Source organism: Stenella coeruleoalba, assembly GCF_951394435.1.
Source record: "Stenella coeruleoalba genome assembly, chromosome: 7".
Classification (NCBI taxonomy): Eukaryota; Metazoa; Chordata; class Mammalia; order Artiodactyla; family Delphinidae; genus Stenella; species Stenella coeruleoalba.
This window is the reverse complement of record NC_137153.1, coordinates 21871906-21896826: the sequence shown is the minus strand read 5'-3', so window position 1 is coordinate 21896826 and position 24921 is coordinate 21871906. Positions and strand designations below refer to the sequence as shown.

Below are 24921 nucleotides of genomic sequence, written 5' to 3'. Positions count from 1 at the left end.
ACTGGAGAACACTTATACCACAGAAGTCCACCCACTGTAGTGAAGGTTCTGAGCCCCATGTCAGGCTTCCCAACTTGGGGGTCCGGCAATGGGAGGAGGAATTCCTAGAGAATCAGACTTACAGAGACTCCACTCTTGGAGGGCACACAAAGTAGTGTGCACATCAGGACCCAGGGGAAGGAGCAGTGACCCCAGGGGAGACTGTACCAGACCCACCTGCTGGTGTTGGAGGGTCTCCTGCGAAGGCGGGGGGTGGCTGTGGCTCGCCGTGGGGATGGGGGCACTGGCGGCGGAGGTTGTGGGAAGGGTTTCTAGGCGTGAGCCCTCCCAGAGTCTGTCATTAGCCCCACCAAAGAGCCCAGGTAGGATCCAGTGTTGGGTTACCTCAGGCCAAACCACCAACAGGGAGGGAACCCAGCACCACCCATCAGCAGTCAGTGGATTAAAGTTTTACTGAGCTCTGCCCACCAGAGCAACACACAGCTCTACCCACCACCAGTCCCTCCCATCAGGAAACTTGCAAAAGGCTCTTAGATAGCCTCATCCACCAGAGGGTAGAGAGCAGAAGCAAGAACTACAATCCTGCAGCCTGAGGAACAAAAAGCACATTCACAGAAAGTTAGACAAGATGAAAAGGCAGAGGACTATGTACCAGATGAGTGAACAAGATATAACCCCAGAAGAACAACTAAATGAAGTGGAGATAGGCGACAGTCCAGAAAAAGAATTCAGAAAAATGATAGTGAAGAGGATCCAGGACCTCAGAAAAAGAATGGAGGCAAAGATCGAGAAGATGCAAGAAACGTTTAACAAAGACATAGAAGAATTAAAGAACAAACAAACAGAGATGAACAATACAATAACGGAGATGAAAAATACACTAGAAGGAATCAATAGCAGAATAACTGAGGCAGCAGAACGGATAAGGGAACTGGAAGACAGAATGGTGGAATTTACTGTTGTGGGACAGAATAAAGAAAAAAGAATGAATAGAAATGAAGACAACATTCATTTCTGGGACATTAAACACAGCAACATTCACATTATAGGGGTCCCAGAAGGAGAAGAGAGAGAGAAAGGACCAGAGAAACTATTTGAAGACATTATAGTCGAAAACTTCCCTAACATGGGAAAGGAAATAGCCACCAAAGTCCAGGAAGCGCAGCGAGTCCCATACAGGATAAACCCAAGGAGAAACATGCCGAGACATATAGTAATCAAATTGGCAAAAATTAAACACAAAGAAAAATTATTGAAAGCAGCAAGGGAAAAATGACAAATAACATACAAGGGAACTCCCATAAGGTTAACAGCTGATTTCTCAGCAGAAACTCTACAAGCAAGAAGGGAGTGGCATGCTATACTTAAAGTGATGAAAGGGTAGAACCTACAACCAAGATTACTCTACCGGCAAGGATCTCATTCAGATTCGATGGAGAAATCAAAAGCTTTACAGACAAGCAAAAGCTAAGAGAATTCAGCACCACCAAACCAGCTCTACAACAAATGCTAAAGGAAATTCTCTAAGTGGGAAACACAAGAGAAGAAAAGGACCTATGAAAACAATTAAGAAAATGGTCATAGGAACATACATATAGATAATTACCTTAAACGTGAATGGATTAAATGCTCCAACCAAAAGACACAGGCTTGCTGAATGGATACAAAAACAAGACCCATCTATATGCTGTCTACAAGAGACCCACTTCAGACCTAGGGACACATACAGACTGAAAGTGAGGGGATGGACAAAGATATTCCATGCAAATGGAAATCAAAAGAAAGCTGGAGTAGCAATACTCAAATCAGATAAAACAGACTTTAAAATAAAGAATGTTACAAGAGACAAGGAAGGACACTACATTATGATCAAGGGTTCAGTCCAAGAAGAAGATATAATAATTGAAAATATATATGCACCCAACAAGGAGCACCTCAATACATCAGACAACTGTTAACAGCTGTAAAAGAGGAAATGGACAGTAACACAATAATAGTAGGGGACTTTAACACCTCACTTACACCAAGGGACAGATCATCCAAAATGAAAATAAGTAAGGAAACAGAAGCTTTAAATGACACAATAGACAGATTTAATTGACATTTATAGGACATTCCATCCAAAAACAGCAGATTACACTTTCTTCTCAAGTGTGCATGGAACATTCTCCAGGAGAGATCACACCTTGGTTCACAAATCTAGCCTCAGTAAATTTAAGAAAACTGAAATCATATCAAGCATCTTTTCGGACAACAACACTATGAGATCAGAAATGAATTAAAGGGAAAAAAAAGTAAAAAACACAAACACATGGAGGCTAAACAATACGTTACTAAATAACCAAGAGATCACTGAAGAAATCAAAGAGGAAATCAAAAAATACCTAGAGACAAATGACAATGAAAACACAATGATCCAAAACCTATGGGATGCAGCAAAAACAGTTCTAAGAGGGAAGTTTATAGCTATACAAGCCTACCTAAAGAAACAAGAAAAATCTCAAATAAACAATCTAACCTTACACTTAAAGTAACTAGAGAAAGAAAAACAAACAAAACCCAAAGTTACTGGAAGGAAAGAAATCATAAAGATCAGAGCAGAAATAAATGAAGTAGAAACAAAGAAAACAATAGCAAAGATCAATAAAACTAAAAGCTGGTTCTTTGAAAAGATAAACAAAGTTGATAAAGCATTAGCTAGACTCATCAGGAAAAAGAGGGAGAGGACTCAAATCAATAAAATTAGAATTGAAAAAGGAAAAGTTACAACAGACACCACAGAAATACAAAGCATCCTAAGAGACTACTACAAGCAACTCTATGCCAATAAAATAGACAACCTGGAAGAAACAGACAAATTCTTAGAAAGTTATAACCTTCCAAGACTGAACCAGGAAGAAATAGAAAATATGAACAGACCAATCACAAGCACTGAAATTGAAACTGTGATTAAAAATCTTCCAAAAACAAAAGTCCAGGACCAGATGGCTTCACAGGTGAATTCTATCAAAGATTTAGAGAAGCGCTAACACCCATCCTTCTCAAACTCTTCCAAAAAACTGCAGAGGAAGGAAAACTCCCAAACTCGTTCTATGAGGCCACCAACATGCTGATACCAAAACCAGACGAAGATACTACAAAAACAGAAAATTACAGACCAATAGCACTGATGAATATAGATGCAAAAATCCTCAACAAAATACTAGCAAATAGAATCCAGCAACAAATTAAAAGGATCATACTCCATGATCAAGTGGGATTTATCCCAGGGATGCAAGGATTCTTCAATATACACAAATCAATCGATGTGATACACCATATTAATAAACTGAAGAATAAAAACCATATGATGACCTCAATAGATGCAGAAAAAGCTTCGACAAAATTCAACACCCATTTACAATAAAACTCTCCAGAAAGTGGGCATAGAGGGAACCTACCTCAACATAATAAAGGCCATATGTGACAAACCAACAGCAAACATCATTCTCAATGGTGAAAAACTGAAAGCATTTCCTCTAAGATCAGGAACAAGAAAAGGATGTCCACTCTCACCACTATTATTCAAAATAGTTTTGGAAGTCCTAGCCATGGCAATCAGAGAAGAAAAAGAAATAAAAGGAATACAAATTGGAAAAGAAGAAGTAAAACTGTCACTGTTTGCAGATGACATGGTACTATACATAGAGAATCCTAAAAATGCCACCAGAAAACTACTAGAGCTAATCAATGAATCTGGTAAAGTTTCAGGATACAAAATTAATGCACAGAAATCTCTTGATTCCTATATACTAATGATGAAAAATCTGAAAGAGAAATTAAGGAAACACTCCCATTTACCATAGCAACAGAAAGAATAAAATACCTAGGAATAAACCTACCTAGGGAGACAAAAGACCTGTATGCAGAAAATTATAAGACTGATGAAAGAAATTAAAAGATGATACTAACAGATGGAGAGATATACCATGTTCTTGGATTGGAAGAATCAATATTGTGAAAAATGATTATACTACCCAAAGCAATCTACAGATTCAATGCAATCCCTATCAAGTTACCAATGGCACTTTTTACAGAACTAGAGCAAAAACTCTTAAAATTTGTATGGAGACATAAAAGACCCCAAATAGCCAAAGCCGTTTTGAGGGAAAAAAATGGAGCTGGAGGAATCAGACTCCCTGATTTCAGACTATACTACAAAGCTACAGTAATCAAGACAATATTCTACTGGCACAAAAACAGAAACATAGATCAATGGAACAAGATAGAAAGCCCAGAGATAAACCCATGCACCTATGGTCAACTAATGTGACAAAGGAGTGAAGGATATACAATGGAGAAAATACAGTCTTTTCAATAAGTGGTGCTGGGAAAAATGGACAGCTACATATAAAAGAATGAAATTAGAACCCTCCCTAACCCCATACACAAAAATAAACTCAAAATGGATTCGAGACCTAAATTTTATACTGGGCACTATAAAACTCTTAGAGGAAAACATAGGAAGAACATTATTTGACATAAATCACAGCAAGATCTTTTTTGATCCACCTCCTAGAGTAATGGAAATAAAAACAGAAATAAGCAAATGGGACCTAATGAAACTTAAAAGCTTTTGCACAGCAAAGGAAAGCATAAACAAGATGAAAAGACAACCCTCAGAATGGGAGAAAATGTTTGCAAATGAATCAACGGACAAAAGATTAATCTCCAAATATATAAACAGCTCATGCAGCTCAATATTAAAGAAACAAACAATCCAATCCAAAAATGGGCAGAAGACCTAAATAGACATTTCTCCAAAGAAGACTTACAGATGTCCAAGAAGCACATGAAAAGCTGCTCAACATCACTAGTTATTAGAGAAATGCAAATCAAAACTACAATGAGGTATCACCTCACACCAGTTAGAATGGGCATCATAAGAAAATGTACAAACAACAAATGCTGGAGAGGGTGTGGAGAAAAGGGAGTCTCCTGCACTGCTGGTGGGAATGTAAATTGATACAGCCACTGTGGAGAACAGAATGGAGGTTCTTTAAAAAACTAAAAATAGAATTTCCATATGATCCAGCAATCCCACTACTGGGCATATACCCACAGAAAACCATAATTCAAAAAGACACATGCACCCCAATGTTCATTGCAGCACTATTTACAATAGCCAGGTCCTGGTAGCAACCTCAATGCCCATCGACAGATGAATGGATAAAGAAGATGTGGTACATATATACAATGGAATATTACTCAGTCATAAAAAGGAACGAAATTGGGTCATATGTTGAGATGTGGATGGATCTAGAGACTGTCATACAGAGTGAAGTATGTCAGAAAGAGAAAAACAAATATCGTATATTAACGCATGTATGTGGAACCTAGAAAAATGGTACAGATGATCCGCTTTGCAGGGCAGAAGTTGAGACACAGACATAGAGAACAAACGTATGGACACCAAGAGGGGAAAGCCGCGGGGGGATGGGGATAGTGGTGTGATGAACTGGGAGATTAGGATTGATATAGATACACTGATGTGTATAAAATTGATGACTAATAGCCTGCTGTATAAAAAAATAAATTAAAATTAAATTAAAAAATTAAAAAAAAAGAGAAAGGAAACAGAAAAATAGCATATTCTCCCCAAAAAAATAACAATACCTAAAATGAAAATGGGCAAAACACCTAAAATAAAGCAGCCTAAGCAGATATATTAGAAGAGAGGGTCCAAAAATAACAATAAACATATTAATAGGCATAAGAGAAGTTACTCCAAATATAAAACAAGAAAAGATTTTTAAAAAATAAGGAAAAACATTAGGCATGAAAAACTTCATACTTGAAATACAGAATAAAATAGAATAAATTGTGGAATGTATGGAATTGAAGAACAAATCAGTAAATTAAAGAAACGAAGTAGAGAAAATATTTCCAGAAAAAGTTTAAAATTTGATTTACATCCAGAGAGACATATACTCAATAGTACTGTAAAGTAGAACTGACTGTAAAAACACATATCATGTAAACACTCTTTAAGAAAGGCAGTGTGGCTATATAAATATCAGACAAAATAAATTTTATACAGGAAATACAGCTGGAAATAAAAAGGGACATTCATCACAAACATATAATAATCTCAAATGTTGTGCACCAAGTAATAAAGCTTAAAAATACACGAAACATGGGGCTTCCCTGGTGGCACAGTGGTTGAGAGTCTGCCTGCCGATGCAGGGGACATGGGTTCGTGCCCCGGTCCGGGAAGATCCCACGTGCCACAGAGCGGCTGGGCCCATGAGCCATGGCTGCCGAGCCTGCATGTCCGGAGCCTGTGCTCCGCAACGGGAGAGGCCACAACAGTGAGAGACTCGCGTACCACAAAACAAACAAACAAAAATACACAAAACACAAACTAAAAAGCATTAAGGTAGAAATAGGTAAATCCACAATTATGGTAGGTGATTTAAAATACCTCTTTCAGGCATTGATGGAACAACCTGGAAAATTTTAACAGTACAGTTATGGAAGACTTGAACAACACTACCAACTAGACAACTAGTATGACCTAATTAATAATGAGTACAGTATTATATTCATAACCACAGAAAATACATGATTTTTAAGAGAACATGGATTTTTCACTAATATGTTGATGAATGTCTCATATATTTCAAAAGACTGTAATGTTACAAAAATTTTCTCAGAACACAACAGTAATATATTAGAATTTCATTAAAATGAGATATATTGGAAAGCTCCAAATATTTTGCAATTAGGCAGCATGCTTCAAAATCTCATAAATTAATAACAAAAATAAAATTAGGAGATATTTTTAACTGATGTTTTTATCTCTTTCAAATAAAAGAAATAGTGGATAGTGCTGAGAAATGTATAGCTTCCCAATGCTTATGTTAGAAATTTAAAATCAATGATTCAAATAATAAAAAATTAAAAAGAAAATAAATTAATTAAAATTAAACTTATAAAAATTAAGAAAAAATGAGGGACTTCCCTGGTGGTCCAATGGTTAAGACTTTGCCTTCCAATGTAGGCAGTGCGGGTTCAATCCCTGGTTGGGGAGCTAAGATCCCACATGCCTCATGGCCAAAAAATCAAAACATAGAACAGAAGCAATATTGTAACAAATTCAATAAAGACTTTAAAAATAGTCCACATCAAAAAAATCTTTAAAAATATAAGAAAAAATGAAATGGCACACAAAATATAATAAAGAAATGAACAAAGGAAGAATTTGATTTGAAAAGAGAAATTTGGTAAAGGTTTGATAAACTTTTACCAAACATATCAAGTATAAAGAGAAAGCAGAAATTACTAATATCAAGAATCAGAGTGATTCCATCACAACAGACCCTTTAGATGTTAAAAGGATAATAACAAAGTAGTATGAAAACTTTACAGTAAAAATTCAGCAACTTAGATAAAACAGAAAAATTCCTTTAAAAACAATTTAATTTGGAAGACAGAGTAGGTGTACTTTTCCCTATTTCTCACATGAAGTACAACTAAAAACTGTATGTGGAATATATATAAAATAAACATAATAAGACTCAAAGGTGGAGAGAAGACAGAACATCTAGGACCTTGGGCTGCAAGTAAGGACATAATGGTGAGTTCCCTGGGTTTTCTTTCACCCAGACTGTATCTGAAGAAGCCATCAATTTGGAAATGTCAATGGACACAGACAAGAAAATCCTCAACAGAAGTCTGTTCATTTTAGTCAAACAACCAGGAATAAGACAGGTTAGCAACACAGAAAATTTTAAATGCTCTACTCCGGCCAAACACTACACAAATATTTATGGCTACACTTCAACTACATCAGCAAAAGCTGAATGAACCCTTTGACCACCATACTGGGGTGATGTCAGACAAGGCTAACTGGAGGCCTGCGTTTTTTTCATTCTCACCAGGCGGTAATGATCATGACAGCCCACTCCCCTTGGTCTCAGTGGAAATGAGGTAGAGAGCCTTGATTTCTACCCCTACCTGGGGAAAATGAAGGGCTCCCTCCCCACTCACTGCTGCAGGGTTGTCAGAGGAAGCTTAGTGGAGAGTCAAGATTTTCATCACCTCCCGGGTGTAACAAGGCCACCTTCCCTAACCGAGGTGTCAATGGAGACCATGTGGGGAGCAGTAACAAGGTGCTCCTACCTCTCCAGAGAGGGTAGTGTCAGTGGAAACCTAGTGGGGAGCCAGAACCCCCTCTCCTACCCAGGAATGATAAGAAGCATTCCCACCTTTAGGTGTCAGTTGAGTTAGAGTGGAGAATGTGGATTTCTACCTGCAGTAGGTAGTAATGAGGCAGTGTCCCCCTTCTCCTGCCAGAGAGGTGTTAGAAGAAGTCAGCTAAAACAGAAAGTTTAAGTAATATTTAGAGTTTCAGAGCATAATATCTCCAAAGCCCAAGTTTTAGTAAGAAATTACTCATTATACCAAGAACAGTGGGTATCTCAAATTAAGTGATTAAAAAACAAAAACAAAAATCAGCCAGTATAGATGAAAACACTGAGATGACAGAGATTATAGAATCATCTGACAAAGATTTTAAACCAGTCATTAAAAAGATGCATGAAAGAGCAACTATTAACATGCTGGAAACAAAAGCCAGTATTTAAAAATCACATTAATAGACTAAATAAGAAACATCAAATGATGATATCAATCAATGAAGGAAAAATTTAACAAAATTCAACTGTAGTGCATGATTAAACCCTAAGTAAAAAGGAATAGAAGGGAATTTCCTTAATTTGTTAAAGAACTTCTAACAATTTTTAATATTTAATTATATGATATTACATTTAATTGTATTTAATGATGAAAAACTCAGTGTTTTCTCCTAAAACTGGGAACAAGGTGAGGCTATCTGCTCTTGTCACTCTTATTCATCAGTGTAATAGAAGTGCTAGCCAGTGCTACAAGGCAAGTAAGGGGGAAAGAATCAGATCAGAAAAGATAAAATAAAACTTTATTTGCAGATGACATGATGGTCTATATAGAAAATCTCAAGGAATCTACAAAACAATCCTAGAATAAGTAAGTTTCACGAGGTTGCAGGATACGAGATAAAAATAAGTTTTATTTCTCTATATTACTAATGAAAACAAGAAAGCTTAAACTAAAACTACAATCCATTTGCAGTTTCTTAAAAAATTAAACATGTGTGTAAGTCTAACAAACATATATAGGATTTATATTCTGATGAAGTACATCAAAGAAGATTTAAATAAATGGGGAGACCTCCCATATTCATGGTTAGGGAGGCTTAGTATAGTAACATGTCAATTCTTTGCAAATTGATACATGGGTTCAACACAATTCCTATCAAAATCTCATGAGGATTTTTTCTATATACAGACAAGATAACTCTAAAATTTATAGGGAAAGGCATAGAAATTAGTATAGCTAAAACAATACTGAAAAGGAAGAAGTGAAAAGATCAATTTACCTAATTCCAAGACTTATTATTTGGCTATTCTCAAACTCGTTTTAATAGGTTTTATACATTTTTTTCTCTAGCTCATGAACATATTACTAGTGGAGGACTGGTCTGATACAACCTAGTCTGCAACAGTTGGCAGTTTTCTTTGGTTGATACCCAAAATACTCTTCTCTTACCTAATTCTGTATTTTCTTTTCCCTCATGCACCATTCCACTTACTGTTCAGTGTAATTTTCCTCACAATTATACTGTTGAATCTCACCTCCCAAAACCCTTATACAAAGCCTGGAACATAAGCAATTCTAAATATTTGTTGAATGAATGAGCAAACCCAACTGAACCCTCTCTCATTCCTTTTACTTTATTCACCTGAAAATATACATACTCCTTATCTTCAATCTCTTTACCATCTGTCATAACTGAAATCCCACTCTCCATTCAATGACCTCGTTACCTTGCATGCATTTTAGGGATATTTCCAACATATTTCCCACATTAATTGGGAAAACTGCTAGTTCACCAAAGATGGCTTTTAAACGATTGCATTTTCACTTTTACTTCCATTAAGTTTCATGTTGCTCAGCTGTCACCTTCTATTTTTACTTATCTTTGACATCTAACAACTTGATGATAGCTAACAAATATACATTAAAGCTGTGTGATGTAGCTGTTCACCAAACCCATTTCCCTTTCCTCTGGAATCGTGTAGCTGGACTATTGTCCCAGCCTCCCTTACAATTAAATGTGACCCTGTAAGTTCTGGCCAATGGAGTTCCAAAGATGCGATGTTACTTCCAAGCCTAGCTCCATAAATGCTCCACTCTTTCTCTTCCTCCATCTTTCAGATGGATGTTGATGTCCATGGTAACACTGAAAGTTACGTGTTGAAAATGGCGGAGCCTCCATCATCCAGTGTCTCCGAATGACTGTGTGGAGCAGAGCCCCTTGCTGCTGATTGGATTTTAAGTGAACTATATGTTGTGTGTAGCCACTGAGATTTAAGATTTACATGTTACTACCCTTAGAATGACCTTTAGTAGTGCACGTGGCACTTCTCTGTATCAATAAAGTCTGCTATAACTTTAGAACTTTTAATATTTAAAGACCCAGAAGCATACTAACATTATAGTTCTTGGATCTTACTGCAAGGCAATACTTTAACTCTAGTGGTATCAAGCCTTACTATCATTTCAGATAACTTAGGTACCTAATCTATTGTCTAATATGAAACTCTTGTACATCTAACTCTTTCTGTGATTTATAACCTTAGTTGTTTCATTAATACTAACTAAACAATCTTTTTACCTTTCCTTAGTCAGCTCCCCTTCCATTGTTTTGAATAATTATTCTGAGTACTTATTTATTTATTCTTATTAAAGTATAGTTGATTTACAATGTTGTGTTAATTTCTGCTGTACAGCAAAGTGATTCCTTTATACATATATATACATTTAATTATTCTAAACCCTCTCTTCTCATCTCAAACCTCTCAGCCAACCCACTAATTCCTATCCTCTCATATTCTTAGAATAGGCTTCTTCCTTGAAGCGATTGAAGCCATCATGGATCCCTCCCACAATAAGATATTTGAAATACTTTAGTTCTCATATCAAGCAACTCTTCTCCTATGTCAGTGACTTAGGAGACATATATTACAGACCTTCTGGATGATTTGAAGTAAGTCTCTTTGAGTCATCTATAAAACGGGAATCACAATCTTTGAACTGACTACTTAGATCTATTACGATTACCAAATAAAAGAATGTATGTAAAATATTCACATTTTAAGGGATTATTGTAATTTTTATCCATGTTGCTGTTCTATTTTCATTTCTAGTTAGACACTGTTTAAACATCTTCCCCAGTCATCAAGTATACTTTATTATGAAACATTTCAGAATGTTGTTAACTTTTATTGGAACAAAATTCTCTGTGGTCAAGACGTTGGTCATGATTTCTTAGTTTTGTGATCATAAATTAAGTCCTATGTTTAGTAAATCCTTGGATATTGTGTTCATAAGGGTACATGATATGTCATTCCTCATTCCCTCCAGATGCATCAAGTAAACAATCTCTTCACTATTATTTCCACAGCTTTAATTTATAGACTGATATTCAACTATTTAACAAACAGCATTAGTATCTCAGGCAGACAGTTCAGTTTACAAACTTCTTTTCATTGAATGTGAATATTTTTGAACATCTATTATCTCCAAGGTGCTGTGCTCTTGAAAGATACACCAGGAGATATATATCCTGCCTTTAATGGTTATAACTAAAACAGTCTGATCAACTGACCAAATGGGAAGATGTCATCTATAAGATTCATACAGTTGCTCAAACTGCCCCTTAGAACTCATTCCAGATTTTTCTATCTTCCTTAGTTGTTACATCCGATCAATTAGCAAGTGTGACAGTTTTATGAGCTAAATATTTCTCAGATAGGTACCATTTTCCTTAAGCCCTTTAACATTTGTCTCTCCATAACTTGGCCCCCTGAATATCTCAAAAGCTTTATGCCGTATACCTATTACTTTTTATGTTATGTTCAAGTCATGGAGAACATATTGTAGTTCTACACACATATGATTTTCTACATATCCATTGCTTTTCTCACATAGTTTTCTCTCACAGAATGCTCATTCCCCTATTTCTTTTCCAGCTAATATTATCTGACTCTCTCTGTGCACCAAATGATGTATTCTAAAGTCTACCTGAATGTAGTGCACAAGCCTCAATCATAATGTTTACCATTTGTATAAACGGACCTATTTGTAAATTAATCTCTATTATTAGACTTTGTTACGGGACTATCACAATACTAAGGATAGTATCAGGGTCATCTTGAAATGCCCAGAATAGTAGCATTAATTTAATATAAACTCAAATTTAACATGATCTCAATAAATATTTAACTTATCTTGAAATACTAGCTGTATAAGTAACCAAAAATTAATGTGGTGTTTAATAGTCTGAAAGCAGACTTTTCAACAGCAACACTAGTTGTCAAAAAAAAAAAAAAAAACCCCAGTAAAATAGCTTACAAATGCTGAGACATTAATTGTCATTCTAAAACTGTATTCCGAGCTAAACCACCATTAAAGAATAGGGTGAAATAAATACTCTCAGAAAAAAAATTAAAAAAAAAGTAGTGTTTACTCTAAGAAATGATTTGTCAGAGAATATGTTTTATAAAGACATTTAAAAAAATACTAATACTAAAAGGATCTATAAGCAAAGAAGGTGGTATGATTGTGAGTAATTTCAAATAGTATTATCTGTATAAAACACAAACTAATGATAATGACTAACTTAGGGGTGAAAATCATGGTAGAGCTAAAATACCTGACAACAACATGTAAGATGGCAAGGGGTGAGATGTTGATAAGAGTTACACCATTCCAAAGTCTTGTACTACTTGACGGTAGAGATGTTAAGATTATATTTTGTGAAATTTTAATGGTAACTACTATAGGATATATGTAGACTGTTGATCTTCTGCACCAGCAAAAAAAAAAAAAAAATAAAAAAAATATATATATATATATATATATATATATATAAAGTTATAGAGAAAGCTTAAATGACACAACAGAACGTAGAAGAACAAAAAGAAGCATGAACATGAAGAGGTAACTATAAAACTTACAGTCCAATGCTAGCAAACTCCCAAATGTATCAGTGAAAACTGAACTCAGTAGTTAAAGAGCATAGATTTTTTAGATTGGGAAAACTCTGCAAATGGGGGTGTAATTTGGAGCTAATTATCTGAGGATTACCAGATCAATGTATACCAAGAAGCTCAAATTGTTCTACCTTTTTAACTAAATAATACCATTTCTAGTAAGTTATCCAAAAGAATCAGAAAATCAATCATAGAAATATACACAAATAACGACATATAAAACATTACATGCAAGGCAATATTCTAAAGTCATTAAAATAACATATTAATATACAATAGGATGACAATGTTTATGCTATAATGCTATGCAAAAAATAACAGGTTCCCCAAACCTTTTCTACAGTAAGAACTATAGTTTATAAAGTTTAATTTTCTTTTTTCTTTCCTTTCTTTTACTAGTGCATGGAAGAGAGATGAAAATAAGTTGTCAAAATGTTAACAGTAGTCACTTCTTGATGTTGGGCTGTTGGGTGACCAACTTCTTTCCCTCAGGATACTGATTTGATGCTTATGACCATGAAAATGTATTATTTTTGTAATCAGAAAAAGTTATTTTCCTTCAGTAGAACTCATAGTGCGTTTCAAAAATACTTTATATGCAGTATAATTTGAGGCTAGCACTGTCGTCAAGAGAATTTACATTTGCACATTTCCTTATAGTTTTACGTGTGTGCGTGCATGTGTGTGTGTTACCTTCTATGAACTTTATAAGAAACTTAGAGTAGGTATCATTATCATCATCCCCTTTTCACAGATAAGGAAAGTGAGGGTCAGAGAAATTATAATATCCTAGCTTATAAAACTTTGCCTGGTGCTTGTTTTACAGATTGTTTTCTCTGTGCCAATTTTTCAAAATATGTACAGACTACTGAAATATTTTCTAAAAGTATGGATCAATTTCTATAACACTACCGAATGGCATGAGCAATGGCTGAATTTAATGAATATGTAAACATATGCACACACATCTGTCTCAGTTGGTACTTTCTCACTACTATAGGAGCATCAGGGCCAAGCAGCTGTCCAGATGTGACTCCTTAAGCTGTAACCACAGACATAAACACCTCTCATAAATGAGGAACATTCTCACGATCTTGACACTGCAATTTCTTAGCAACTTCCCAGTGTCATTAGGAAACATTCCTCAATCTCCCAAAGAAGGTTTTAGGTTTTTATTATTTTTTTTCAATTTGTAAAGAGAAGTAGGGGAAGATAAAACTGGACAGCTGGGGAGACCAAATCTTCATGTTGTGTGGGATGTCTCAGCTACCTACAGTAGCCAGCATGTCTTTGGTCCTGCTTTCCACCCTCTGGCTCATCGTTCAAGCTCAAGGTAAGTACTAATATATTGACAGTTCCAAAGAATTGTTTCATCATTGTCACATCTTTCCAGAATAGGGAGAAAAACTAAAGAAAAATTCTTTGTTATCAAAGCTGAACTGGAGGAGTAACTTGTTCTTCTCAATGTTTCCCTTCTCAATGGAAATTGTCTTCCACTCACTTTCAAAAAACCAACCGACAAAAACCTTTAAATATTTTGTCAGTATTACCTCTCTTTTTCTAGCAATAGCCATAAAGCAGACTCCTGAACTAGAGCCCTATGAAGTAGTTCATCCTAAAAAACTACACATTTTACACAAAAGAGAGATACAGAACAACCAGACAGAGAAGCATGGCAAAGAGGTAAGCAATGGGATGACCGTGGGATTTTGCTGTCATCTAAAGAGACAGTAAAGGACCTTTTCACTAGTAGAAGTGATGTCACAGTCAACATCTAGTAGTTCAGTCTTGAAGCCCATTTACACGAATGCTCCCCTTTGCCCAGGAGAGGGCACAGGATTTTTCTAAATGCTTTTACAGTTAAGCAGCAGGAAGGGAGTTAACTCCCTTCCTGCTGGATCAGAAAAAATAAAACAGTTTGGGTGTTTCTCCAACTCTGTGGGGGGATCATCAGAAAAAATAAAACAGTTTGGGTGTTTCTCCAACTCTGTGGGGGGAACAAAAAAAAAAGAGGACAGAACGGCAGTATTTCTAGGAGAAGACATTCCTTGCCAAGCCCACCAAACCCATGTCTTCTCCCTACCCTCACCTCCTGACCCCCCGAATTGCCTTTTGTCTATGATAGAGAAATCATATTATCTCATTAATTAACATTTTAAAAATGTATTATAGATATTAACTTTCTATTACATTTGTAATTATTATTCTATACAGCTACCTATATCATTATAATTATTTTAGATAGACTCATAAATATAAATTATCATTATATTATTACATATTTTTAGGAAAGATATGAACATGAACTTCAGTATCAGATGATATTAAATGGAGAAGAAGTCATTCTTTGCCTACAAAAAGCCGAGTAAGTTGTATTTCCTGACAGTCTAATCACTGGATTATACCTAAGAGAATGTGGAAAAATAAATCTTCTTTAGACTCTATATACTGTAATTTGACATAGAAGACATGAAGCATATTGAACATTAGATGCTAATAGTTGGTGTTAATATTATCTAAGAAGTTTGATGTTTCCCTAGGAAATTATATGCAAAGAGTAAAACAAAGAGCTGCACGAATGACTTGATTCCCTGCTGCTTTTGGAATTTACTGAAAATATTTTTCACCCAGATAAACTGAAACCTTTGATGTGACTTTCCATTACTTTTTGTTGCTGTTGTTCTGTAAAGCATTTTAATTTTTTTTAACATCTTTATTGGAGTATAATTGCCTTACAATGGTGTGATAGTTTCAGCTGTATAACAAAGTGAATCAGCTATATGTATACATATATCCCCATATACCCTTCCTCTTGTGTCTGCCTCCCAACCTCCCTATCCCATTCATCTAGGTGGTCAAAAGCACCGAGCTGATCTCCCTGTGCTATGCGGCTGCTTCCCACTAGCTATCTATTTTACATTTGGTAGAGTATATATGTCCATACCACTCTCTCACTTTGTCCCAGCTTACCCTTCCCCCTCCCCATGTCCTCAAGTCCATTCTCTACGTCTGCATCTTTATTCTTGTCCTGCCCCTAGGATCTTCAGAACCATTATTTATTTATTTATTTTTAGATTCCATATATATGTGTTAGCATATGGTATTTGTTTTTCTCTTTCTGACTTACTTCACTCTGTATGACAGACTCTATGTCCATCCACCTCACTAAAAATAACTCAATTTCATTTCTTTTCATGGCTGAGTAATATTCCATTGTATATATGTGCCACATCTTCTTTATCCATTCATCTGTTGATGGACACTTAGGTTGCTTCCGGGCCCTGGTTATTACAAATACTGCTGCAATGAGTATTGTGGTACATGACACTTTTGAATTATGATTTTCTAGAGTGTATGCCCAGTAGTGGGATTGTGGGGTCGTATAGTAGTACTACTTTTAGTTTTTTAAGGGAACTCCATACTGCTCTCCATAGTGGCTGTACCAATTTACATTCCCACCAACAGTGCAAGAGGGTTCCCTTTTCTCCACACCCTCTCCAGAATTTATTGTTTGTAGATTTTTTGATGATGGCCATTCTGACCAGTGTGAGGTGATATCTCATTGTAGTTTTGATTTGTATTTCTCTAATCATTAGTGATGTTGAGCATCCTTTCATATGTTGTTGGAAATCTGTATATCTTCATTGGACAAATATCTATTTAGGTCTTCTGCCCATTTTTGGATTGGGTTGTCTGTTTTTTTGATATTGAGTTGCATGAGCTGCTTGTATATTTTGGAGATTAACTCTTTGTCAGTTGCTTCGTTTCTAAATATTTTCTCCCATTCTGAGCGTTGTCTTTTCATCTTGTTTATGGTTTCCCTTGCTGTGCAAAAGCTTTTAAGTTTCATTAGGTCCCATTTGTTTCTTTTTGTTTTTATTTCTGTTTCTCTAGGAGGTGGGTCAAAAGGATCTTGCTCTAATTTATGTCATAGAGTGTTCTGCCTATGTTTTCCTCTAAGAGTTTGATGGTGTCTGGCCTTACATTTAGGTCTTTAATCCAATTTGAGTTTATTTTTGTGTGTGGTGTTAGGGAGTGTTCTAATTTCATTCTTTTACATGTAGCTGTCCAGTTTTTCCAGCACCACTTATTGAAGGGGCTGTCTTTTCTCCATTGTATATTCTTGCCTCCTTTACCAAAGAGAAGGTGACCATATGTGCATGAGTTTACCTCTGGGTTTTCTATCCTGTTACATTGATCTATATTTCTTTTTTGTGCCAGTCCCATACTGTCTTGATTATTGTAGCTTTGTAGTATAGTCTGAAGTTAGGGAGCCTGACTCCTCCAGCTCCATTTTTCTTTCTTAAGATTGCTTTGGCTACTCAGGGACTTTTGTGTTTCAACACTAATTGTGAAATTTTTTGGTCTAGTTCTGTGAAAAATGCCATTGGTAATTTGATAGGGATTGCATTGAATCTGTAGATTGCTTTGGGTAGTAGAGTCATTTTCACAATGTTGATTCTTCCAATCCAAGAACATGGTATATCTCTCCATCTGTTTGTAACATCTTTAATATGTTTTATCAGTGTCTTATAGTTTTCTGCATACAGCTCTCCTTAGATAGTTTTATTCCTAGGTATTTTATTCTTTTTGTTGCAATGGTAAATGGGCGTGTTTCCTTAATTTCTCTTTCAGATTTTTCATAACTAGTGTATAGGAAAGCAAGAGATTTCTGTGCATTGATTTTGGATCCTGCAACTTTACCAAATTCATTGATTAGCTCTAGCAGTTTTCTGGTGGCATCCTTACGATTCTCATTGTATAGTATCATGTCATCTGCAAACAGTGACAGTTTTACTTCTTTTCCGATTTGGATTCCTTTTATTTCTTTTTCTTCTCTGATTGCTGTGGCTAAAACTTCCAAAACTATGTTGAATAATAGCAGTGGGAGTGGGCAACCTTGTCTTGTTCCTGATCTTAGTGGAAATGGCTTCAGTTTTTCACCATTGAGAATGACGTTGGCTGTGGGTTTGTCATATATGGCCTTTACTTTGTTGAGGTAAGTTCCCTCCATGCCTACTTTCTGGAGGGCTCTTACCATAAATAGGTGTTGAATTTTGTCAAAAGCTGTTTCTACATCTATTAAGAAAATCATATGGTTTTTATTCTTCAATTTTTTAATATGGTGTATCACATTGATTGATTTGCATATATTGAATCCTTGCATTCCTGGGATAAACCACACTTGATCATGGTGTATGATCCTTTTAATGTGCTGTTGGATTCTGTTTGCTACTATTTTGTTCAGGATTTTTGCATCTATGTTCATCAGTGATATTGGCCTCTAGTTTTCTTTTTTTGTGATATCTTTGTCTGGTTTGGGTATCAGGGTGATGGTGGCCTCGTAGAATGAGCTTGGGATTGTTAGTTCCTCTGCAGTTTTTTGGAAGAGTTTGAGAAGGATGGGAGTTAGCTCTTCTCTAAATGTTTGATAGAATTCACCTGTGAAGCCATCTGGTCCTGGGCTTTTGTTTGTTGGAAGATTTTTCATCACAGTTTCAATTTCTATGCTTGTGATTGGTGTTTATATTTTCTATTTCTTCCTGGTTCAGTCTCAGAAGGTTGTGCTTTTCTAAGAATTTGTCCATTTCTTCCAGGTTGCCCATTTTACTGGCATACAGTTGCTTATAGTAATCCTTCATGATTCATTGTATTTCTGCAGGATCAGTTGTTACTTCTCCTTTTTCATTTCTAATTCTGTTAATTTGAGTCTTCTCCCTTTTTTTCTTGACGAGTCTGGCTAGTGTTTTATCAATTTTGTTTATCTTCTCAAAGAACCAGCTTTTAATTTTATTGAAGTGTGCTGTTGTTTCCTTCTTTCTTTTTCATTTATTTCTCATCTGATCTTTATGATTTCTTTCCTTCTGCTAACTTTGGAGGGATTTTGTTCTTCTTTCTCTAATTGCTTTAGATGTAACGTTAGGTTGTTTGAGATTTTTCTTATTTCTTGAAGTAGAATTGTATTGCTATAAATTTCCCTCTTAGAACTGCTTTTGCTGCATCCCATAGGTTTTGGGTGGTCGTGTCTTCATTGTCATTTGTTTCTAGGTGTTCTTTGATTTCCTTTTGATTTCTTCAGTGATCTGTTGGATATTTAGTAGTGCATTGCTTAGCCTCCATGTGTTTGTACTTTTTACAGTTTTTTTCCTGTAATTGGTATCTGGTCTCATAGCATGTGGTTGGAAAACATACTTGATACGATTTCAATTTTCTTAAATTTATCAAGGCTTGATTTGTGGCCCAAGATATGATCTATCCTGGAGAATGTTCCATGAGCACTTGAGAAAAATGTGTATTCTGTTGTTTTTGGATGGAATGTCCTATAAATATCAGTTAAGTCCATCTTGCTTAATGTATCATTTAAAGCTTGGTTTCCTTATTTATTTTCATTTTGGATGATCTGTCCATTGGTGAAAGTGGGGTGTTAAAGTCCCCTACTATGATTGTGTTACTGTCGATTTCCTCTTTTCTGGCTGTTAGCATTTGCCTTATGTTGAGGTGCTCCTATGTTGGGTGCAAAAATATGTACAATTGTTATGTCTTCTTTCTTGGATTGATCCCTTGATTGTTATGTAGTGTCCTTCTTTGTCTCTTCTAACAGTCTTTATTTTAAAGTCTATTTTGTCTGATATGAGAATTGCTACTCCAGCTTTCTTTTGATTTCCATTTACATGGAATATCTTTTTCCAAACCTTCACTTTCAGTCAGTATGTGTCCCTAGGTCTGAAGTGGGTCTCCTGCAGACAGCATATATACAAATCTTGTTTTTGTATCCATTAAGCCAGTCGATGTCTTTTGGTTGGAGCATTTAATCCATTTACATTTAAGGTAATTATAGATATGTATATTCCATTTACCATTTTCTTAATTGTTTGGGGTTTGTTTTTGTAGGTCTTTTCATTCTCTTGTGTTTCCTGCCTAGAGAATTCCTTTAGCATTTGTTGTAAAGCTGGTTTGGTGGTGCTGAATTCTCTTAGCTTTTGCTTGCCTTTAAAGATTTTAATTTCTCCATCGAATCTGAATGAGATCCTTTCTGGGTAGAGTAATCTTGGTTATAGGTTTTTCCCTTTCATCACTTCAAATATCTCCTGCCATTCCCTTCTGGCTTGCAGAGTTTCTGTTGAAAGATCAGCTGTTAACCTTATGGGTATTCTCGCCTATGTTATTTGTTGCTTCTCCCTTGCTGCTTTTAACCTTTTTTCTTTGTATTTATTATTATTATTTTTTTTTGCGGTACACGGGACTCTCACTGTTGTGGCCTCTCCCGTTGCGGAGCACAGGCTCCAGATGCATAGGCTCAGTGGCCATGGCTCGTGGGCCCAGCAGCTCCACGGCATGTGGGATCTTCCTGGACCAGGGCACGAACCCGTGTCGCCTGCATCGGCAGGTGAACTCTCAACCACTGCACCACCAGTGAAGCCCTGTATTTAATTTTTGATAGTTTGATTAATATGTGTCTTGGCGTGTTTCTCCTTGCATTTTTCCTGTATGAGTCTCTGCACTTCCTGGACTTGATTAACTATTTCCTTTCCCATATTAGGGAAATTTTCAACTATAATCTCTTCAAATATTTTCTCAGTCTCTTTCTTTTTCTCTTTTTCTTCTGGGACCCCTATAATTTGAATGTTGTGTTTAATGCTGTCCCAGAGGTCTCTGAGACTGTCCTCAATTCTTTTCATTCTTTTTTTTTTATTCTGCTCTGTAGCAGTTATTTCCACTATTTTACTTCCAGCTCACTTATTCATTCTTCTGCTTTAGTTATTCTGCTATTGATTCCCTCTAGAGAATTTTTAATTCCATTTATTCTGTTGTTCATCATTGTATGTTTGCTCTTTAGTTCTTTTAGGCCCTTGTTAAACGTTTCTTGTATTTCTCCATTCTATTTCCAATATTTTGGATCATCTTTACTATCATTACTCTGAATTCTTTTTCAGGTAGACTGCCTATTTCCTCTTCATTTGTTAGGTCTGGTGGGTTTTTACCTTGCTCCTTCATCTGCTGTGTATTTATCTGTCTTCTCATTTTGCTTAACTTACTGTGTTTGGGGTCTCCTTTTCACAGTCTTCAGGTTCGTAGTTCCCATTGTTTTTGGTGTCTGCCCCCAGTGGGTAAGGTTGTTTCAGTGGTTTGTGTAGGCTCCTGGTGGAGGGGACTGGTGCCTGTGCTCTCTGGTCGATAAGGCTGGATCTTTTCTTTCTGGTGGGCAGGACCGCATCCAGTGTTGTGTTTGGGGGTGTCTGTGAATTTATTATTATTTTAGGCAGCCTCTCTGCTAATGGGTGGTCTTGTGTTCCTGTCTTGCCAGTTGTTTGGCATGGGGTGTCCAGTGTTGGACTTTGTTGGTCATTGAGTGGAGCTGGGTCTTAGTGTTGAGATGGAGATCTCTGGGGGAGCTCTCACCAATTGATATTATGAGGGGCCAGGAGGTCTCTGGTGAACTTGTGTCTCCCCCACTCAGGTCTGAGACCCAGCTGGAGCACCAAGACCCTCTCAGCCACATGGCTCAGAAGAAAAGGGAGAAAAGAAAGAAAGAAATAAAAGAATAAGTAAAATAAAGTTATTAAAAAAAATAAAAAGATAGTATTAAATTTAAAAATTTTCTAATTAAGAAAGAAAAAGACGAGAGCAACCAAACCAATAAACAAATCCACCAATGATAAGAAGCACTAAAACTATACTAAGATAAACATAAAAATCAGAAACTAGTCAGTTGCATACAGCAAACCCCAATCTACAGTTGCTCTTAAAGACCACCACCTCAATTTTGGAATGATTAGTTGTGTATTCAGGTATTCCACAGATGCAGGGTACATCAAGGTGATTGCGGAGATTTAATACGCTGCCCCTGAGGCTGCACAGAGAAATTTCCCTTTCTCTTCTTTGTTCGCACAGCTCCTGGGGTTCAGCTCTGGATTTGTTCCCACCTCTGCATGTAGGTCGCCCTCTGGCAACTCTTCTTCGTCCAGACAGGAGGGGGTTAAAGAGCAGCTGATTTGGGGGCTCTGGATCACTTAGGTCAGGGGGAGGGAGAGGTATGGAATGCAGGGCAAGCTTGCAGTGGTAGAGTCCAGTGTGACCTTGTACCAGCCTGAGGTGAGTCATATGTTCTCTCAGGGAAATTGTCTCTGGATCACGGGACCCTGGCAGTGGCGGGTTGCACAGGCTCCGAGGAGTGGAGGTGTGGATAGTGACCTGTGCTCGCACACAGGCTTCTTGGTGGCAGCAGCAGCAGCCTTAGCATCTCATGCCCATCTCTGGGGTCTGCGCTGATAGCTGTGGCTTGCGCCCATCTCTGAAGGTCATTTAGGTGGTGTTCTGAATTTCCTCTCCTCGTGCACCCCGAAACAGTGGTCTCTTGACTCTTAGGCAGCTCCAGACTTTTTCCCGGACAGCTGTGGCACACTAGCCCCCTTCAGGCTGTGTTCAGGCAGCCAACCCCAGTCCTCTCCCTTGGGTCTGAACTCTGAAGCTGGAGCCTCAGCTCCCAGCCCTCACCCACCCCGGCGGGTGAGCAGAGAAGCCTCTCAGGCTGGTGAGTGCTGGTCGGCGCCGATCCTCCGTGGGGGAATCTCTCCACTTTGCCCTCTGCACCCTTGTTCCTGCACTCTCCTCTGTGGCTCTGAAGCTTCCCCCCTCTGCCACCCACAGTCTCTGCCTGCAAAGGGACTTCCTAGTATGTGGAAATTTTTCCTCCTTCACAGCTCCCTCCCAGAAGTGCAGGTCCTGTCCCTATTCTTTTGTGTCAGTTTTTTCTTTTGCCCTACCCAGGTACGTGGGGAGTTTCTTGCCTTTTGGGGAGTCTGTGGTCTTCTGCCAGCGTTCAGTAGGTGTTCTGTAGGAGTTGTTCCACATATAGATGTATTTTTGATGTATTTTGGGGGAGGAAGGTGATCTCCCCGTCTTGCTCCTCTGCCATCTTGAAGGTCCTCTTCTCCATTACTTTTATAATAACATATATCTAACGCTCATTCCGGACACACAAGTTTGAGATAGATCCCAGGGTATGGGGCTCCACCAAGTTCTATAATAGTCAGTAAACTTCTCCCTGAATGCAATGGTCCTTCATGTGTATTTACGACCCAACACCCTACAGAGATCCTTTGGAGGCTATATCCTTGGTTCAAAGAATCCCAAAATAATCCATTTGAAGGTAGAAAAATTCCTATGTGATTTTTCTATCAGAAAAGTATTTCAGGGTATTTCTTTCCTCAGATCTAAGAGGTATAACTAATGCTTTGGTTTGCTTCAGGAGCAGACTTCTGATGTTGGAAAAGGACCAGTGGTCAGAATGCCAGCTCTTTCTCACTGTAGACATTATCATTCCTTTAGTACTGATGATCTTACAGGAATATTAGCCTTTACTACCACCATGAGAGTATCATGCAGCTTTCTGCTCTCTACAGGCATCTCCTGGGGCCAGACTACCTTGAAACATATTACTCACCCAGAGGAGAGAAAATCACAACAAGCCCTCAGAACATGGTAGGTTCCGAATGCTTTCTGGGACTCTTACTTGGATCTGCTGCTTACATCATAAGATTCATAGGTTCAAGGGCAACTTAAAAAAAATTAAAGGACTTGAAAACAGGATGCTCATCTAAGACCAATGAGATAACAGATGAAAAAAATTGTATCTTTTTTTAAAAGACAGGAGTAGTAGGAGGCTTCCAAGTGTTGCATTTTTAGAAGCAACCAAAAGTCTGCTTTCCCTTAAACCATCTTATCAATAGGTTAGAAATATTGTCCCCTAGGTACTTGAAAGGTCATGTCGCTGTTTACTGTTTCCTAATGATATATGCATTTATCCTGAGATCAGAAAAGGTACATTATTTAATTAATATAATTTTTTATCTGGTTAAACTACCATCATATGAATAATGCCAAGGTATAGATATCAGACATAGAGAATCAAGGCCAAGGGAAAAACAGGAAGAGAATATAAAAAGACTCATTCATAGAGTATTACCAAGCTAAGCGAGTTTCTCAGAGCCACCCTCCATGGTGCCCAAATATCTATGTTTCTATAAAAAAACAGACAAGACTTATGCCACAGAATGACTCTCCATTCCCTTCTCAAGTCAAGACTCTCATTTCATGGATGTCTGGATTGTTGCTAACATTGACCTCTGGGGAAAATATCTGATAAATTTATTCATGCTCAAGTGTGAATAGCCAGTGATATCTTAATGTGGTACCTTTTCCAAGTCGTCTATAAGAAAATGTTTATGACGACAAGGTTTCTTACAAAGGAAAGAAAGATACAGATGGATTTTCAGACCCTGAGGCAAGTCAGTTTATTTTGAGCAAGAGTTTATTCATTAGCTTTCTTGGATCATTCTACATAAGTGACCCATTACTTTGCTTCTACGAAGCGCCAACCATGTGTGAATCTCTAGTTGTAGATAAATTCTCTGGGCTTCGGATGCTGGTAAAGGGATGCCACTAACACACTAGTTAAAATAATGAGTTGGACCAGTTAGTCTGAGGGGCTCAGGAGTGGTGATGTGGCCCCCTGAGGACTCTAGAATCTGGAAAAGTGAATACCTCATTTTATTGATATGTGATGCACAGTGGAGCTTGCATAAGGGAACTATATTCTCAAAAGTTGACACTCAAACCTGAGAGCTCTTGGGGAGTGCTATAGATCCCATTGGGGAACTGGCTACTTCTCAAATGCAGCATCCACTCTTGCCATGAGTCCATTTAGATTCAAATTCCCCATGGAGTAGTTCATGAAACCGCTGAGGTTCTCAATGTTTTTGTTTCTGGGAGCTGGTCTGGCCAC

General features: G+C 37.1%; 1 protein-coding gene and 1 long non-coding RNA gene across 3 annotated transcripts in view; one reads left to right on the top strand and one right to left on the bottom strand.

Annotated features, from left to right (window-relative positions):
- The window catches only part of LOC307189356, a 273604-nt gene that overhangs the window by 30054 nt on the left and 218629 nt on the right, over nucleotides 1-24921 (bottom strand). The window lies entirely within an intron of this gene.
- The window catches only part of LOC307189354 (ADAM DEC1-like), a 76737-nt gene continuing 65987 nt past the window's right edge, over nucleotides 14172-24921 (top strand). The window contains exons 1-4 of the mRNA XM_079927371.1: nucleotides 14172-14469; nucleotides 14701-14819; nucleotides 15425-15501; nucleotides 23540-23618. Coding sequence (XP_079783497.1) covers nucleotides 14382-14469; nucleotides 14701-14819; nucleotides 15425-15501; nucleotides 23540-23618 — 363 coding nt within the window. The 5' untranslated portion in view covers nucleotides 14172-14381. The remainder of the gene's footprint in view (nucleotides 14470-14700; nucleotides 14820-15424; nucleotides 15502-23539; nucleotides 23619-24921) is intronic.